At 42.7% G+C, this 19,483-nt stretch overlaps 1 protein-coding gene across 1 annotated transcript; it reads left to right on the plus strand.

The window, feature by feature from the left end:
- The first annotated feature begins 1,721 nt into the window (after positions 1–1,721).
- Positions 1,722–19,070, plus strand: LOC137795121 (voltage-dependent calcium channel gamma-5 subunit). Its single transcript, XM_068592419.1, has 6 exons — positions 1,722–1,903; positions 10,639–10,878; positions 14,735–14,821; positions 16,917–17,057; positions 17,173–17,318; positions 18,146–19,070. The coding sequence occupies exons 2-6, from the start codon at positions 10,683–10,685 to the stop codon at positions 18,407–18,409; spliced, it is 834 nt and encodes a 277-aa protein (XP_068448520.1). The 5' UTR covers positions 1,722–1,903; positions 10,639–10,682; the 3' UTR covers positions 18,410–19,070.
- Positions 19,071–19,483: the final 413 nt, after the last annotated feature.

The following is a 19,483-nucleotide window of genomic DNA, read 5'->3' on the forward strand; positions in this document are numbered from 1 at the left end:
GAACCAAAGCCATTGAATGACTCTGTTAAATGTCCATTTTCTTTGGCAGACTATTCCCTTCGGTGTTTGAAGGCACCGCATGCAAAATCTAAATGAAGCCAGAGTTTGTGCCTCAGTGGGGAAGCTAACTCAAAGGGGCAGAAACATAACCAATTCAAAACCAATCCCTCCCCAGGGGGGGGAGACTGAGCGATGGTTATATAAAACTGAGACTGCTGTGTTTGGATGTATTGAACATCATAAGTAATATACAAGTGAAATATATGGTTTTACGTGAAAGAATTTAAATGTCACAAATGTGCCCAAATGCATATTTTGGGGACCTTGTCTGAATGTTAAAACCTCTCTAATTTCACTTTATCAAAGTCAACCTTTGCAGAGAGAATGTTCACATATTGTGCTGTGAGTTGGGTTAGAGTTAGACCTCATAGCTGCTTTATTTCAAAGAAATAATCATCCTGAAAGTGATTATTCTCTAAGTCGACCCGAAACCTTTTCATTTTTCTCTGTCATCTACATTTACTTTAAACCAATAACAGATATTTACACTTCCGGAAGAAAAAAACCCTCACATGTGAACATTTTATTATAAGACCGACATTATTCAAATATAGAGATACACCATTTTTAGTTTGGGAATGCAATTGTCGAGGAAAGAGCTTAAAAATAGGTTGTTTTTCGAAATAAAATACAAAAACAGAGGCTGCCAAAAAAAACCCTTCTCACCAGAGTTAACGCTCATTATTTTGTGTCTTCCTGCTGCAGCCCTTTTTTTCTTTTCACAAGTGTGCACAGACATCTTTGCTGCGTTACTATAGCAATTGAACGCTGGCTTCATGTTGTGATATTAGAATCGAATTTTGCAGTGAAAAGTGATTTTGGGGGAGCTCCATCACTCCCTCAGCAGTCAGCTGAACAGCTCCTTTATTTATCAGTTTAGTTATGCCACATGTCATCATTGAAACGGAGGATCCACTTCAGTTGATTAAGCAGTTTGCTTTATTCATTCTTACCGGAGTAGAATGAACTCCAGCCGGAATAGGATGCTGTAGAGTTATTGCACATCTTCATGCCTCAGTGAAAAGACGGATGAACATTCTTAACAGCTTTGACAGTCCGCTTCATTTGAGCTGTGCTAATAGCGATGCAGTTTTGACCAGTAAGTATATCAAGTTACTGTTGAATCAATTTGACTTTGGGAAGGTCTACTTTATATCAGTAAGCTTCTCTTGTCCTTATGGGCCAATTGATGCCATTTGTTCTGTGCATTTCTATATTAAGAAAACGGATTAAAAAAAAGTGGCGGTCTGAAACAAGTTTGGTTCTCCAAACGTGTCCAAAGTGCCGGCTCACATCCTGATCACCGTGGTTTGAAGTTACTCACCCTAACAGTCTGGCTGGTGCTTAAAAACCTTGTTCATAGCCAGCATGCATTATGAGGGACGTGTGCTACGTCACGGCCAGACTGCATAATGTGACCGTGGAAAAAGCACCTGACTGATTTAGTTTTTAAGTTTATCGTTTTAACACTCACTCATGTTGTGCAAAACAATATGAACGTTGTGAAGGTTCGTGCCAGCCGAAAGCGCCCGGTGTGCATTTGGTTTGAACCATGACCTCATTCAAACTAGTAATACCACATCACGCGCACGCAGCATCTCCCCACTGTCCAAAACCCCCCACCCCGCACACCTGGAGAGAGTTGGGAGTGCGGAGTTGGGAGCCACGTGCTACACTGTTGGCGTCGCCTTGGATAGTAGTGGTGCGCGAGCTCCGCAGCCACGGGACCCGTCCGCCAAACCCGAGACGACTCTGACTGACTAAACGGGAAGAAACGATAGGAGAACCAGTAAAGGACGAGGGAGAAGACCGGTGCTTTCCTCGACGAGTCTTCTTCGTGAAGGTTTGTATAGTTTTTTGTTGTTTTTGATGAGAGCGTTTTGACGACATCGTGTGCGGAGAAACGCGCTGTTGCAGTTTCTCACGAACCACGGAATGCTTTGTTTGTTGTTTTGTCCAAGCCTCGGATGTGTTTGCTCTATGCCAGGTGAACTAAAGGGTGTGTTGACATACTTGAATAGTAAAAAAAAAGAAAAAAAAAAGATATTTCCTTTGTACTCTTGATCAGAAGTGCGAGCGTCTATTTACTTGCATTAATTCACTTTACGCACGTTTCAATGTGAAGAGTGGACTCACACGAGGTACAAGAGGATGCATGCGAATGGAGATGTGATGCTCTTTATTTTAAAGAGGGGAGACAGTCTTGTGACACAACTCCTCGTTTTTAAATTGAAAGAGAGGGTGAATAAAAAGAGAAGAACAACAGAGCTGCTGGAATGACATGACTTCATGTCCATAATACGAAAGGAAATCTATCTTCAGACTGCTGTTTACTTTGTGTATTATTGCGTGTAAACGGGGTTCAGATGACTTTGCTTCCACTACATTCGTGTGTAAAAACCCCACCAAATGGACTTAGTTCATTATTGACTCAGTGTTCCGTTAATGAGCTTCAGCACCGCGGACAGCGCTTTGCGCTCGAGCCAACACTAAACGGCGGGCGCGTGACAAAGAGCTCGCTCCCATTACTTCACAGGATGGCCGATAACTCCAATTGTGCTTTTAAACTATTGACGAAATGACGCAAATACTCATACGCGTGACACTATTCGCCTACATGTATTATATTATTCATAATCCGTACGTTGGAATGTGTTGACTTAGGAGGCTGCACACTATCAGTAACTGGAAGTATTTCCTTTCCTTCTACCACTGCAACACTGTGGTAAACACAAAGTGTCATCTGGAGGTAAGCAGGGCTCAACACATAGGTAGCCCACAGGCCTGCTTGGCTGACATCCTCATGCTGCCAGCCTGCCAAACAAAATACTGCTCTGCCATACATTTCGACAGGGTTAGTGTGGGCTGCAGGGGATTATTGCTCTGCAATTGCAGACCATAAATTATTTCACCGTTCAATACAGGCTGCCAACTCTCACGCTCTCCGGATAAGAGCTATTGTTGGCTTGTTGCAGCAAGACGGACGTTGATATCGGCTAATAGCTTGTCCATGATAGCTGGACTTTATATTTATATTGTGGCCGTTCAGGCTGTGACTAAAAGATGGAGAAACGCCATTCATGTACCATTTGATGTAGTTTTAATTCAATCTTTCAAAACTTACATTTGTACTAATTGGCTTACTTTTCTTGTAAAAACCCCTTATTTCTAAAAACTCAACACTACAAAGGGTTAAACCATGATTAGATGGGAAGTCTGATGTCCCACATGTAAACCTGCTGTTTTGGTCTGTGTTGTATATGAAAGTCTCCATGCGTCCTTTCATCCTGACATTGAAATAACGCGGTCTTCCATTTCTTTCCGCCACTCTTTTGTCTCATTACCTGAGTCGCTGGTACAAATCCCTTATTGAAAACATGCTCAGTGTCCTCAATGTGGCTGTTGCACCCTCTGCACATGCTGCACTGTAGTGCTAACGATAGGTCAGTCTGTAATTAGCCAGCTCAGACCAACCACTTGTTTGATATCACTCAATGGCGATGTAAGTTCATATGAGAAAAACATTGTTGGTAGATCTTTAAATACCTGTTTCCCATAAAGATGGAGGAGAATTTGTATTTATTGGAAAGGACGGTGTCCTATCAATATTAATAGTGCGTTCTCCCCCCCCACCTCCTCTTTCCTAACCCTTTTGTATCCTCCCTCACTATTTTTAGGGTGTATATGAAGGATGCTGAACAGCAAAACAGAATATAAGCACAGTAAACAGCATCGCCTGTAGCCTCAGCTCTCTCTCTCTCTCTCTCTCTCTCTCTCTCTCTCTCTCTCTCTCTCTCTCTCCCTCTCTCTCTCTCTGTCTCTCGGCTGTGCCTCGCTTGTTTCGCTGATCACTCAGACTCAAAGGAACATCCTGATGGGAATATCCTTAAAAAGGAAGCGCGGTGCTCTCTGGCGATCGCAGCTGAGACAGTGACTCAGTTTGAAAAACGTGACAGTGATACACTTTTCCTTTTAATTTAGATTCGACATTTAAAGCCCTGCGGCTGCACACGTCTGGAAGTCTTTCAGGAATTTCAGTTCATTCTGCGTGGAGACAAATGATGCAACTTTATAGTAGATTACAACATACACACGCGCACACAATTCACATGTCGACCTCTTGATTCAGTGTTTGCGCGCCTGCACGACTGCCTGTAATATGTCCCGTCTATATTTTGTTCTGATCTTCTGTGACGCTTTACTGCCTCGGTCTTTATCTGGTTTTCCTCCATCTCCGCTCCAGCACGTAAAACGCACAACCAAAGAGGAAGCCTTGTTGTGGGACTTGCTCATCAGTCCATTCATGCTCGACTAATTTCGGAGCGGCTCTGTATAGTGTTGCCTGGCGACAGGGCCAAGTTGAGCACTTATAAATGGGAGACTTGTTCTCAAAACAAATACGGAAAAATAGATGTTAGTGCTGGGGGGGGGTCACAGTTTATTTTGTGCCCGTGTGTGTCAACCCTTTTAGAGATCACTACTGTGCCACACACTCGTTATTTATTAGATTAAATATGCCCGTCTGTCATCCTCGTGACAAATATGTCTACGTGGAATCAGTAATTGTCCATTATGGACATAACGTTATAAAAAAAAAAATCATCCTTCCATCGTTACGGTCATCTCTGAGTTTCAGAACATGTGAAAATGCAGAGAAGAAGCTGACTGACAAGCTCTCAGTACACTTCCTGATCATGATACTGGATGAAGGAATTCGCAGGGGATGACAGCTCAAAGCAGAAACATTTGCTAAAACGCATAAGGGAACTGCCTTTAGAACAGCATGAAAGGCGTGTGCTATATCCAGAGCTGCCCCATCACATTAAGATCATCTGACATTACAGATGTGCTGCGTTTTAATGCAATCTGCGCTAGTGTCTTGCGGGCGAGGGAAGAGAACACTTTCTACATAGGGTCAGCTGGTTCAACTGTTCATACGCAAATGTGTTGCAACATTAAATTGAAAATTGTGTGCCCTTAATCTTGTGATTTCACCACGGAGAAGAGCTTAGAACGACACAAATTTGCACTTCCTCTATCTCGACAGCTCACACCACCACCACCACCTCTCCGCTATTCGCCAGATGATGCGTTGTAAGTTGTCTGGCCTACAGCAGAGATTTGTGTTTTCTCTTTTTTGATAGGCATGCCTTCAAGGGAGGGCTGATGCGTCTCCAAAATTAGACCACAGAGAAGTCATTCCAGTTTGTTAGCGCCCTTCTTAGAGGCCAGCGCGGCTCAAATATAATGGCTGATATGTGAGTGCATATGGGAAAAAATGTCCTCAGTGATATATGTTAAAATCACATAGTCTGGGTACCAGACAAAACAATAATGGCTGCTATGTTCAGCCCTTTTCAAAATCGAGAAAGTAGCATTGTAGCCTCGCTGAAATGTTATTGCAAAGGTTGTCCTTGTCATAATTTTTCTTTTTTCTTTACGTAGTAACCGTGTGGCATTTCGGGTTGAATCGCAAGACAACAGGTGATACTTTTGTAGGACCAAAGGACATAGGTGAAAAAAGAAAGATACATATTTAGAATTAAGGTGCCTTTTGTGTAGTTATTGTGTCAACTGAACAGCTTTCCAGAAGAAGCTCCTGTTAAGGCACTGTGTGCGTACGAGGTCTAGGAGTATGCATGATGTGTCTGCTGTAGCGACGTAGACACATCAACCGAACAAGCAGATTCCAGGAGGCGGATGATGGGGCTTGATGACATATGTCCTCTCTTCTGCATTGGACTGTCATTGTCCTCAGGCTCCTCCAGCCAGCCCCAGTAACCCCAACCAGCAACGAACTCCCACAGTGTTAGTCGGCTGTGTACAGCAGAGGGACTGCGCTTACGGCCATGTTCTCACAGCCCTGACAAACCCCCTGACAGGGACAGATTCATGTGAGGGTGTCAGTTGTTTTGCTGTTACATTCTGTCATTTTTTTTTGGACCGCAGGTTCTATTCAGCTTTTTTATCTTTTTAAGATGCAATATGTAAGGTATGGCCAGAACTTTGGTTTAAAACATGAGCTACATTATCAACAGGAGATGAAGGACAGTTTGGATGTTATGTCAAAGACGTCTGTGTTGACTCCTGAGATGATCACTCACAGTGGCCTCGGACCATCTTGTTCTGCACTACCACTTGTACCAGGAGACGGTGAGTCACTAATGGTAAATGGACTGTTTTCGTATGGGCGTTTTACAGCTTTTCTGGTCTTCCGACCACTCAAAGCACTTTAACTTTGCTTGTCGTCATTCACCCGTTTATGCACTGCTGGCGGGGGCTACCATGCCAGCTTCCACCTGCTCATCCCGACGATCTAACATGCACACCCATTCACACACCACAGGAACAGCCTGTTTGGAGCGTGTGAGCATGATCCTACGCGAGGCATATTTTAACAGTAATACAACAAATTGAAGGGAGGTTCAAATAAATCAACAGTTAATCAGCTTGTATTGCGTTCTCTTACCGTTATCTGCAGACATTCTTATCTTTGCAGTCGCTCCACCATCAATGACAAAGAAAGATCACTATGTTTAGATTTATATGTGGCATTACTGCATTTATAGCAAGTATATCTTTAAAGACTGCTGCTGTGTCTTGTATCAGAACATGTGTTTAAATCACGTTGCCTTACTTGCGTGTTGTTTTCTTCAGCCATTGATTACATTTTATACATAAATGGTATATTCTCTGATCATTTTTGCCCAATAAAATACAATCTGCAAACTTGATGTAACCGGCTTTTGACTGGTTACATTATATGATGTGGCCCGGAGGTCTGTGTTTCCATCACGCTCGGCTACTCGACAACAGTTTGAAAAGGGTTGGAGACATCTGTGTTACTCTTTTTGCGTCGCACTCGGTGGAAGTGAGCTGTTTAAATGAAGGTTGACGTTCGGTTAGGTTGACGTAAACAAAGTGGATGGAAGAGGAGCGCTCTACTTTTGGTGACGACGTGCCCTTTACTCGAGCAGTGGTGCGCCTCCGCCCGACTTGATGTCAGCGTGACCTCCAGAGGCTGAGCGGCGTCGTCCAGCATCACATCGTCGTGGATGAAAATGTAAACTATCCTTTTAGGCCAATCACTTACAAATATGTTTTTACACATTTGATATATGTACATTTTCTGTAAAAAATAAATAAATTAAAAAAAAGAATAAATATGGTGATAGTTTTGTAGATTATCTGAATAATTTAGTTTTTTGTTCTTGTTCAAGAGAAACACATCTGAGGGTGACCGTAACAAAGCCTCTGCTTAATTAATCACCATGTTTCGGGAGGAAAGGGAGTCCAGTCGCAGATTAAAACGGGTTTAGAGGAAAGGCTGACGTCTGTGCAGGAGAGAGGGTGTTTTTGTGTATCCCTTTGCAGGCGCAGAAGGACCACAAGGCTTTTGTGTTGGCCGCAGTGTCTTTGAACATTTAATGAGAAACATTTTTCAATAATAATGAAAACCTCTTTTCTCAACCGAGATCAGTCGCTATTTATAATCCTTTGGACACGAGAAGAATGAGTAGAATGATTACTGTTCATGAAGGGTTGAAAACGTGTGTGTTGTGTGACACTGCAGTCCACGCCTATCTGTTTGTGTTTAACTTCGTGGAAAGTAAGAACTATGTGTAGCCCTCATTATCTCCGCCAGGCCAGCCTGCTCTCGCTCCCAGGATGCTCGGCAGTGCGTCTTCATGCCGACGCACGAGGCCCTGTGAAGCACCTCGATCAGACGCACCGGGCTTCAACTGACTCCACTGTTCACCCACCAGCGTCATTTTAGAGGCTCAGAGCTATGGACCCAGTATTAAGAGTGACTATTAGTAATAACATTATGTTCTTAGCTTACGTTACATTTCAAGGGCATTTTAAGCCAAACCTTGATGTCTTTTTTTGAGGTGTTTTTGGTCTAAACCTAACCACCACCATTTCACACGTCAACTGCAAGTATTTCTCAAGAATAAGCCATTTCTGCATCAGGATACTGGATGCTAAAGACTGGGCCTGGCATTGTAACAATGGAGATTGAGTCGTGTTTGGGGATACAAGTATTTTGATTGAGGAGACACAAACTCAATTTTTAATCCATCTTCTGTCAGAGGTGAACAAACGTGTGTTCTGAGGTACACTGCTTTGTGCTTTAATAACAAAACGTGATTTATAATGCCGAGTTGCATTTTAAATTGAACTAGTAGTGTGCATTATTATTAATGATGAGCAGATTCCCTATTTTTAAGCTATTTTAAGTATTCTTTCCATTCCAGTCTATATCGTTACACAGTCCGTGTCTATTTTTGTAAGTTCCTGAAATGAACCACCGGCTTAAATTGCTCCTCATCTTTCTTTTTCAGTAGTAATACCATTATTAAGGAAGTCCATATTTAGGTGCAATCAGCTCTTCAATGTGTTTTTTTGTGCTGGACAACGAAACAGCTCTCCAGGTAACAAAAATGTCTACATTGTGAGTGGAGGGCCGTGCCTCTTGTCCTCAAGACGTAGCTTGATGCTAAATGACAGAAAATGGAGCCTTGAGCAGTGTAAATGAATGGGCAGTGATTGCACCATGGTCTAAAATAGCTGAAGTTAAACGATGGTGCTTTCTTGGTAATGTTGGTCCTTTTGTGCTTAAGTGAACTCTGATTGCTTTTACATGCATCCCAACTGCTTCTAATCACCACCGGTCCAGTTTAAAAGACTGGAAAAATACACGTATTTACTCTAAGAAGAGAGTTTTTTCTTCTTTTTTTCACTTGTTTTTATTGATTTAAATTGTATTTTCAATCATAAAAAAGTCATATTTAATGTTGGCTTTGTTACTGTAGTCATACATCATGCATGTTCTGGATTAAAGCTGTTGTCAAACTCTCTTATTGTAATTCAAGATTAGAAAACAAAACGCGGTCAACTACGCCTCGATCTGTCATCCACAAGTTATCTTAATGAGACGAGTAATACTTTATTAAAACATGTGTGACCGCACCTATGTACATATGTACATTCAGGATAAACTCATTCATAGCACCACACGTTAAGCAACATTATAATTTCAACTTCTGAAACAAGACGGGGACAAAACAGATAAACAAACAGGGGAAGAAGAGGAGCGGATACATGATCAAAAGCAATAACTAAACAGGCTCGTGCATGTGAAGACATTACCGATCGTATTAATGGTGTGTGTTGGACTTGCAACAACAGTCTTCTCAGGATTCATTACCCTTTGTCTCTAAAGAAGTAGGGCAACTGGCTTTACATTCATTAGAGGAGGGAGAGCTGTCGCCTGCGCAGAAGCCATCCAGATCAAATGAAGTGACTCAGCGATGGTATCCCATAGGCTCTAGAGTTATATTCGTTATATTAGTTTGCTGTGGCTCAGGAGGAAACCATCGTGTCACACTTCATTCCTTCCACATCTGACTGTTCTGTCTATTCAGACACTAGTTCTGCGCTGCGAGCTGGCCGATGTGTGGAGATTTCCCAACTTTTTTCTACTTTTCATGTTACATCCAGTCGTGATCCAAAACGCCGATCTTTGGAGAGAGAGAGAGAGAGAGAGAGAGAGAGAGAGAGAGAGAGAGAGAGAGAGAGAGAGAGAGAGAAAAGCCACGAATCTTCTAACAACTTGACACATGCACTCCATCTCATCTTTCCAGTCTCCCAGTGGGTGCTCAATATGGCAGCCCACAGTGAACTCATTATGTAAAATCAATTCCTTTCGACACGTATCCTATGCCAAGCTCCCCAGCGCTCCAGCTTCCGGCAAATGTTGGTATCCGCGAGCATACGAACAGATCCATCGCTTTGTGTGACGAGCGCGCACATTCATATGCTGACACATACTGTACTCCATCTGCACTGCTCCTTCTGCATTACTGGATGTGACAGAGCGGAAGCGGATTCGTATGAGACAGAAGTTGTGTGCGTGTGATTATGGCAGAAAGTGTAGGAAAGGCGCTCTTACAATACTCTTTTGAAGATTATTGGTGCATATTTTTAGGCTGCAGGCAGCATGAGGGCAGTCAAATGAAAAACTTTACATAATGTTTTTCCAACACGCCCCACTAAGTCTTTGGCCCTGAACAAAGTGCTTATTCAAATTCTAATGAGAGATTTGGAGGAGAGGGGATCGCTCCCCTCTTCTCTCAGCGAAGAGGAAGAAAGTCCTTTTGTTAAGGATAGCTATTATCATATTCCAAATGATCACTTTCCATTCATTTCCAACTCATCTCTGACTCGAGTCAGCTGTGGAAGATCTCCATTGTAACTCGAATTAATATCAAACAATAACCCATAGCAGCCCAAAACCATGATCACACGGTCATGCAGCAATCATATCGTCAAGTTTTTCTTCTTCTGTTTTTCAGATGAGCGTTCAGTGCTTTAAAGAAAAGTGGGACTGTAGTCTTTCTTTTTCTTTTTGACTTTCTTTTAAAGGACAGCATGTACAAGCGTGCACTCAAAACCAAGACTTTGCTAAAAATGATTTTCTCATACGTTCCCCACACTCTTTCAATGTTCTGTTTATGACATAACTTTATTCTGGTACCTTGGTGAAGACATTTTTCTTTCTTTCCCCTCCCGCAGCTCCCATTTCCGCCGGCGGCGCCCCCTGCTGTTGAGGCCGTGGGATGAGCCTATGTGGCCGGAAGGCGCTGACTTTGCTGAGCAGCGTGTTCGCTGTTTGCGCTCTGGGCCTGTTGGGGATCGCCGTGAGCACCGACTACTGGCTCTACCTGGAGGAGGGCGTCATCCTTCCCCTCAACCAGAGCACCGAGGTACGCATGTCCCTCCACTCGGGCCTCTGGAGGGTTTGCTTCTTGGCTGGTGAGTTAGTCTGAAGTCTTAAACGTATGACCATTTGGATCGTGAGTAATTGTATTTTAATCGGTGGCAAATACTTTTCTTTAAGATTTCTGTTGAGTTATCTATGAAGTAAGCACCATAATCAACCTGATTATTTGGTTACAACCGGAGATTTTCATTGAAGTACAAAGCATAAAATGAAGGTTTGTATTCACACAGGCTCCTCTGCAAAAGGGGGGTCTGTACATATCTGTGCATCGCTGATATGTGCAAGAGAAACGTGCGCAAAGGAACATCTGGCACAAACAACCTTCTGGCTGACATGATTGCTGCAAGATTAGACTGTCGTTCTGCATGAAAACATTGCATGCAATATTAATGGTAATGCAGCAGCACAACCTTCATAAAGAAAAGACGGAAAGATAATAAAGTGCACATGTAGTTTTGATTAACAAATCGTTAACCATTGCAGTTCTGTCACACACAAAGTCTTGGTGAATCGGAGCCTCAAGTTTTTAATATCATTTGCATTGTACATGCTCAATCGCCTGTTTCTCCCCTTTCTTTCCTACTCTTTAACCTCTAAATAGCTGCAAGTCTAGAAGACGAGCCTTTACTTCCTGTTTGAACACTTGAGGATGAATATTTTAACTTTGGCTTAACCTTTGCCAGCCATAGGACCAGTGCATTTCCTTTCATGTTGGATTTCAATATTCAGTTATATTTCTGCATTCTGGGAGCACATTTGAACATTTCCTCGTGATTCACCCAGTGGCTGACTTCTGTTCTGTGGTACCGAAGGCACCTTGGGTTGACTGACAGCTTTTTTTTCTTTTTGACCTGCATCTCTATTCCACCATAGCACTCAGCATGAAAAGCACAGTGTTAGAAAATCTAATGTGTTTCCACAGTGCATGCTCCAACCGCTGTTGACCTTTCGGAACGTTGTTTCTCCCCAGCGTTTAACACCACACAGGCGTGCGTGGAGGACTTTATTTGGAAAAGAAACACCAACCGCTAGATTGGATTCTTTTCGTAGGGACACACCCCTCCAGATAAGCGTTGCCCAAGAGTAAACCAGGCCGCAACTTTTGCTCTTAAACTTTGCTCCTATTAGTAATGGCAACAGTTAACTGAATCAATATGCTGTCTTACTCTTGTTGGATGTGTACTGTCGATGTCTGCTCTCTTTTATTCCACTCTAATATATTTCTGTTTGGGCCTTTGTTCGAAAACTGCACCTAGAAAACGGAGAAAGCTCTTGTGTTGCATTATTTACCCTGTGATATCAATACATTTACTGTTGCATTTTTTTGATTATTTGCTCTTCCACAACTGCCTTGCTCTGTCCTGTGTCCGGCTTAATCATTCAGTCAGGCATACAAATGATGCAATCCAGTTGTAATGAGGGGTTTGGCTGCCTCTGAGTAGGCCATTGCTGCAGTATAAATGGACTAATGGTGTGTGTCTTTTAGGGGCAATTGAGTGACCTTATTTCCCGCGTAACTCTTTTGATTAGACCCAGAAACAATTACTGCACCCTATCGTTATGCAGGAGGATTTGAAAGAGGTTGCATGGTGTTGTGGTTGATATTGATGTTGGTTTGAGTTCATCGGGTGTTGATTGGCTGTTAGCGGTTCATTCCAGCACTGGTTCATATGCAGGATCTCTATAGCCAGTGTGTGCAGTCCAGCATGGCGACCCGTGTGAATCCTGTTCAATGCAGCGCACTGGACTGCTTCTGTATTGTAGACTTGGAGCAGAAGAGAAATCCTGCTGTGGCATGAATACGTTTCATTTTTCAGCAAATCACCCGGGAGAGTATTTCTGATTTGTATGTTTTGTCAGCATTATTTTCAGCCTTTAAGTTTAGCTCTGCAGTAGTGGCCTGACAGCTATATTGAAATTGTATTTGCATACATCTTCATGTATTTCAAACTATTCAACTGTAAATGTTTTGAACTGCAAGTTTGGAACAGCAGTGTTACTAGAGTCACGAGCACTAGGGTTGCCATTCTTTAGAGGTAAATAAATAATAACAATTAGAGTCAACAACAATGCAGCTTTACAGTCACACTATAACAGAAAGCTTGACAAGCACAACTGTTAATATGCAAGCCTTCCACATCTTTAAGTAATGTTTTAATAACCCACGGGAGGGGAACCATAGAGACCTTCATTATGCTTATTATAGGCTGGTTTGTACTCTGAGAATATTTTCCATTTAGTCATATTAAATGCCAAAAGTGAAATAAAAGGCAAGAGATGGGGAGTGATAATTGACAGGCTGCTGATTGACTGCATACCCTTTACTCCTCTGCTCCACACTCCCTGATGGGTCTTGGCCTTCTTGTTGTATTTCCTCTCTCAGTCCTCATTTATCCATGTTAGTCATGTTGCTGTAGGAGCAGCTATTCATTTAAATTCCAGGGTTTCTCACAGGAAGTTGTGCAGCTGAGATGGTAAACCTCCCCGATTGTGACTCATCTCATATGATGATTGAGTTCCTAAATGTTGGCTTAAACTAACAATACCCACACTCATTAAAAACACTATTTACTGTGTGAAACATACCCTTGCTCTCTTCCCGAGAGGTCAATGTTTATTTAATACAACAGATTTACCTGCCACGCTGTTTGCAGAGGTCTTTCAGGAGAGGTGGCGAGCCCCCTGCATAAAACACTGTGGGGAAACCTTGAATGCTTGCTGTAAGGAGCGCCTGTGCCACAAGCATGGACCCTATGTCCTGATATCACATATAACAGATTAGTGAACGGGACTAAAACCTTTTAGCCATAACCCAACTTGGTGCAATTAGTTTAAGGTCAAACTCTACCTCTCAGTCTCTTTTGTGGGCACATTCACGGATGGACAAAAGCTGAATGAGCCGGTTAGAACAAAAACATGTGTTCAATGCAAGATGACAGTGAGGACATGGTCGAGTCTGTTGCTTTATTAGCACATCTATTAATACATTACTTTCACCAAGCACAATTAGCCAACACACAGGGAAACACTTGACAAAGCCTAAGCAAATGATCAATTAGCATGTTCACAAACTCTCCAACAAACTCTGCAACAGGTTGAATCCACGGATGACAAATTCTCGAGAACTTGACTAGCTGGCATGAGTTACATGATTTACTCTTTATATTCCCTATCAAAAACTATCACAGCCAAAATTAATTCATGTATGTCGCAGTATTCAATATACTTTAATCACTGCAGCGCCATAATGCTCATCATTAGTTTAAGTAAGATTAGTATATACTTTCATTCTGTCCTCACCTCACCCCCATCGTGCATCGTTCTAGTATACATGATCAACACATGACATGCATTATGAAAGCTAATTATGAGCTGAACCACAAAAACTCACTTAATGCAACACCTGGTAGTGTGTGTGTGTGTAACGACGTGGTGAGAAAGACATCAGCCGCGAGAGTGTGCATATGTGTGTCAGTGTTTTTGGGTGCTAGACTTTGCTCTGTATTCGTCAAAGTGATAAAGGGAAAGGTGCTAAAATCTAATGCTGGGTGTTCCTCGAGAAAACACAGACTGAATTGTGTCGAGTATGAAACCAGCTTGTCAAATAGCTTTCCTTTCCTTTTTTTTTAAAGTGGCATTCAACAGTTTCAGAGGCAAAATGCTGGACTTATATCCCAGCTGCACAGGAAAATGCATCTTACTGAAACGTGTAGGATGTACATATAACTATTTGGCAAGATGGGTCTTATGATCATATAAACGGCCTAAAGACGTGTTTTCTGCTGGCATGCTGTACTGTGTTTGTGTTGGTCACAGCGGGCCAATGAAGTTTCATCATTTGTGTTGAGAGCTCAAAATAAATATTCATTTTCCTGTCCTTTGTTCCAGGGGAGGAGAAAGGCCGGTGTTTTACCATCGAGTATGTGATGCCCACCAGCCTCCAGCTGACCTCTGACTCCACTCTCAGTGTCCTGAGTAAGTAACTGCTGTTCAGGTGTTAAGGGAGATGTTTTGTGTTGTATTATTTTTCCATTTACTGATCTCTGATACATGAAAGCGACTCCAGTCTCCCTGATGAGTTCAGCACAAGAGTAGATGTCTAATGTCCTGCATTTCCCAAACTTATTTTTCTGTGCAGTCCCTTTCTAAAATGACCAACCATTGCGTCTCAATTCACAATAGGCCATATGTATGAATCATCATTTAAAGTTACTTTAAGGAATCACAAATTAGTTTTAAGCATCATAAAAGATATTTCCATATTCAATATGTTATAAAGGAGACTAAATAAATGCATTTTGATGGCGTTAGCAGGCTTGCTAACAGAATGTAAGCCAGCCTTTCAGATAACATCCAACGCTATAAGTCGACTACAATGATGAGAACAAGATGAACATTCAGGCTCCCTCATGTGGTTTAAAGGTGTACTGCAAATACGTGTTCAATTAAACACCATGAAAGAAATTCCACAAAATAACATCTCCTGTGACCCACATGGTTCCCAATCCAGTCTTTGTAATGACTGCATTAGTCTGCGGTAAAAAAACAGAGTTAAAGGGTGAATCCTTGTAAAGGCAGTTCATGTTTACAGCCTTTAAAGTAAGTCCACCATGTGTGGTTGGGGCCTTTTGAACCTCCCCACTGGCAGGTGACAGAAGTGTCTGGTAACTAATGTATCACTGAGGTAGCACACAACTGTCTGTGGTCCATTCCAGGCCAACGGTACTGACGGGTTAGTGGTGTTGTTGTTCGTGCCATTACTGGCCCAGTCCCAGAGGCCAGTTCACTCGAGCGAAGAGCTCGGTGCCTTTTTCATTTTGTAGAGCCCCCCCCCCCTCCTGCTTGGTGAACACGCTTGGGTTCACATTAGTACGAGTAGAGTACTGACGAGCGGTTTGGACGCAAGGGATGCTGCCGAATGAAGAGATCTCGTATCCAAGGGAGTATGTTTGGTTTCAACATTGGTGGGGACTCATGCAGTATTAAGCTGGGCATCTGGGGGCCGCATCCAGATTCATTATTTTGTCAAACACACCATTTGTTGCATTCTGGGGAGTCAATTTATGGTGGCGAAATATATTTATTTTAAAGAGAAACACTACACTCTTGCGCTATACGACAATTCAAAATACAAAAACATAATGGGACATAATGAAGTAAAGCTTTCATTTTGTATTGCTTTCAACTGTGTATTTTACTGTCGATCAACTTTTCTCATTTTCTCAACACCTGTCGGCAGGATTTACTCTTCCTCTTGTGTGTCTTTAACCTCTTTAGCCTTAAAACTGTGCACGTGGCACCTATTTCTCTCAATGATAAAACACATTTTTACATTGCAAGAATATTCATTATTATTTTAAGAAAAACGTCGACCTGCCCTGGAAAACCAAAACTAACAGAAAACACTTTTAAGAAGGCATAAATCTCACTATTGTGTGTCTTGTTGTTGGTGACAAATGTCAGCTTCAGCACCTCTGATAAAGTGCTGGCTAGATCTGCTCTATAATAAACATCAAACCAGCCGTGTCCTGTGCGCTAGTGAGCCGTAGCTATTCCACAGGTACTCTTTAAATTGTAAAAGATATAAAGCATAAATCAAATTCCACTCAATATTTCATTTGTACTGTCTCACCATGACAAGAACTTTACTGAACTAATTGAATAAATGGTTCGAGTGAGGTTATAGCCTTAAACAGCTGGTCCACTTAACTGGAAGGATAACATTGTGTGTAATGGAGAGCACGATGGGGGTCTGGAGAGAAGCTCTTCTTCTGGCGGGCACCGTTGCATTTGCTCACAGCAGGGCGGTGCAGCTTCATCTGGATACGATTAGGGAATCTCCGCCCATGAGACGTCGCCTCCACGAGTAAGACGAGCCTCAGTGGAAAACCTCAGGAGCCAAAACTTGCATCAAAAGTTTCACAAAGTCCCTGAAGACGTCGCACAAGAAGAAAAGACAAAAAGCATGTGCGGCGGGCGAAACGCCGGCCGCACAATCCGCACATCTCGAATCCAATTCACCGAAAGTTTTTCCCTCCCAAACTCATCAGCTTTTCTTGTCTTCCTCCAGAGATGATCCGCTCCGCCACACCCTTCCCTCTGGTCAGCCTCTTCTTCATGTTCATTGGCTTTGTGCTCAGTAACATCGGACACATCCGACCCCATCGCACCATCCTGGCCTTTGTTTCTGGAATTTTCTTCATCCTGTCAGGTACTCGGTTTGACTTTCACTCACCACCGACATTTACACGTGACAGGGTGAACTTGTGCTGAACATAAATGGAGCGCAAAGGATTTTAAATAAACATAGTCTCTGCCTCCTCCAGGTCTCTCTCTGGTGGTCGGTCTGGTGTTGTACATCTCCAACATTAATGACGAAATGTTGAACAGAACCAAAACTAATGAGGCCTACTTCAGCTACATGTACGGCTGGTCATTTGCCTTTGCTGCCATCTCCTTCCTGCTCACTGAGGTAACTTCTCTCAAACAAAGTGTGGATATCATTTAACCTTGTGTCCGCTACAGCTGGGTTTCTGCTCGATGTCTGGACGTCTGCATTGACACGGATCGTTTCTAAGAAGCGTCCCAGACTTGAATCATTTTGTTAATCCTTGTCTGTCAAAGTGCTTTAAATATTTTAGTTGTATGTTGTGACGTTATGAAAGTTCATGTTTTTTTTTTATATTTATGTTATTTGGTTTTGCTAGTTTACATCTCTGGTGTGTTGTGTTCATGATCTACAGAACGCTTTAGGCTTTCAGCAGATCCTTCAATGAGTAGCTTAACATCAAATCAGCCTTCTGAGTGAGAGATGCGGCGTTGAGCCTCTTCATTTCGCCACATCCTTTACAATATGAACAACTGTACGATATTATGCTGCGAGAAATAGTCCAAATACAACATTATATTGTAGGATTTAGAACCGGATTCATATTTTTGATTCTGTTTCTTTTGTGGATAATTGATTCAGCCGTTCCACCACACGGTGAAGGTTGCTTTTTAATGCTCTGCTGTCACACTGGCTGACCATGTTGAATGTGAATATTGGTTTATTATTTACTTTAAATTAATCTTATTTCAAGAACAGGAGGAAAAAGAAGAAAGCAGGAACAATCCACTTAGATACAGCAAATACAAACATAAACACATATTCAAGTAAGCCGTGCTTCAAGTGTTCACTTAAGGAGGTTAAGTTTGCCTGATAGTTTGAGGGTAAATATGACATTATCATCAAAATAAGTGCACAATTATCTGGTGACCTGAATACAACACAGCTTTCTTTGTTCCTTTGCCCCCCAGACTGCAGGTGTCATGTCGGTGTATCTGTTCATGAAGCGCTACACGGCGGAGGAGATGTACCGGCCCCATCAGGGCTTCTACCAGCCTCGCCTCAGCAACTGCTCCGATTACTCCGGCCAGTTCCTCCACCCAGACGCCTGGGCCGGGCGCGGCCGCAGTGCATCCGCCATCTCCTCGGAGGCCTCCCTCCAGATGAACTCCTCCAACTACCCGGCTCTCCTCAAGTGTCCAGAGTACGAACAAATGTCCTCCTCCCCGTGCTGAGGCCGAGGCGTTTGAGTGGTTGTGTTAGCGCCGTACGGGTCATATTCTTCTATCTGGATGTTGGAGTAAAATTGTCAGATAATTTGATATTATCCAGCTGGAATTGCTCCCTTCTTCAAGTGTCCTGACTTATTCTGTCTACCCTCCCTACTGCCAGGTTTTCTTTTCTTCACACTTGCTGCTTCTGTTTGAGGCAAAACTTAAGTTGAGGGTTAGCTGGTTCACTTTGTTTTCAGCTCAGTCGTGTGTTTGGGGTGAGAGGAAAGGGTTTAACCAGGTTGTACTCTTTGTCTAGTTTTTAGTGATAGCTGACTGTCAACCTACTCAAATAGCAAGAGTGGCCTGACGTTATTCGAAAGGAGGATCTTGATCAGCCTCGCCCTGGAGTGAGCAAGTCTAATGTTTGCTTCTAATATTTTTAACAAGCGTATGCGCACCACACAACTGCAGAAATGGAGCATTTAGAACCGGAAAGCAACTTTGTGCAATGGTTGCTGAGTCTGCACGTTTTCAAAATCAAGCACCACAGCAGGTCCTTTCAGCCAGAGAGCAGAGACTGACGTGGGAATTCACCGAGGTGATGGGACGATGTGCTTGGAGTGATGCATCCTAGACGCTCACGAAACAGTTCCTCAATTAGACCATACGATCACTGCACAAATTGTGCAGTTTTTTTTTTGCTTAAGGATAAAATGAAATTGTTAAAGCTCCTTTCGACTACAAATTGTGCATCAGCTGTTTTTGTGCACCAGTTACGCTCACATCTGTGTTGTCACTCCTTGGTTGGTGCAGGAAACGGCTTTTGTCCTCTTCCACTGCGTTCTCAGACACATCGCAGCTGTTTCAGACTCGTCTAGTGCTACAGCCAGAGCTTATGAAACACACGACGAATGTGACAATGTACACATCACACTGACTTTCAGTTAACAGCCAGACATACTTAGAATCCTCCTTCAGGTCCGTTGCATTGGAGCCATTAGGTGTGATGGAGCCACAGGTGTTTTTATTAAACGTTTGAAGCTGTAACGGAAGCTTTCTTTTGCATTTACATCCTTTATATGTGGTTGAAATACT

This window comes from Clinocottus analis, unplaced genomic scaffold (assembly GCF_023055335.1).
Source record: "Clinocottus analis isolate CAN_PGR_092001 unplaced genomic scaffold, fCliAna1.0.p SCAF_27, whole genome shotgun sequence".
Lineage (NCBI taxonomy): Eukaryota > Metazoa > Chordata > Actinopteri > Perciformes > Cottidae > Clinocottus > Clinocottus analis.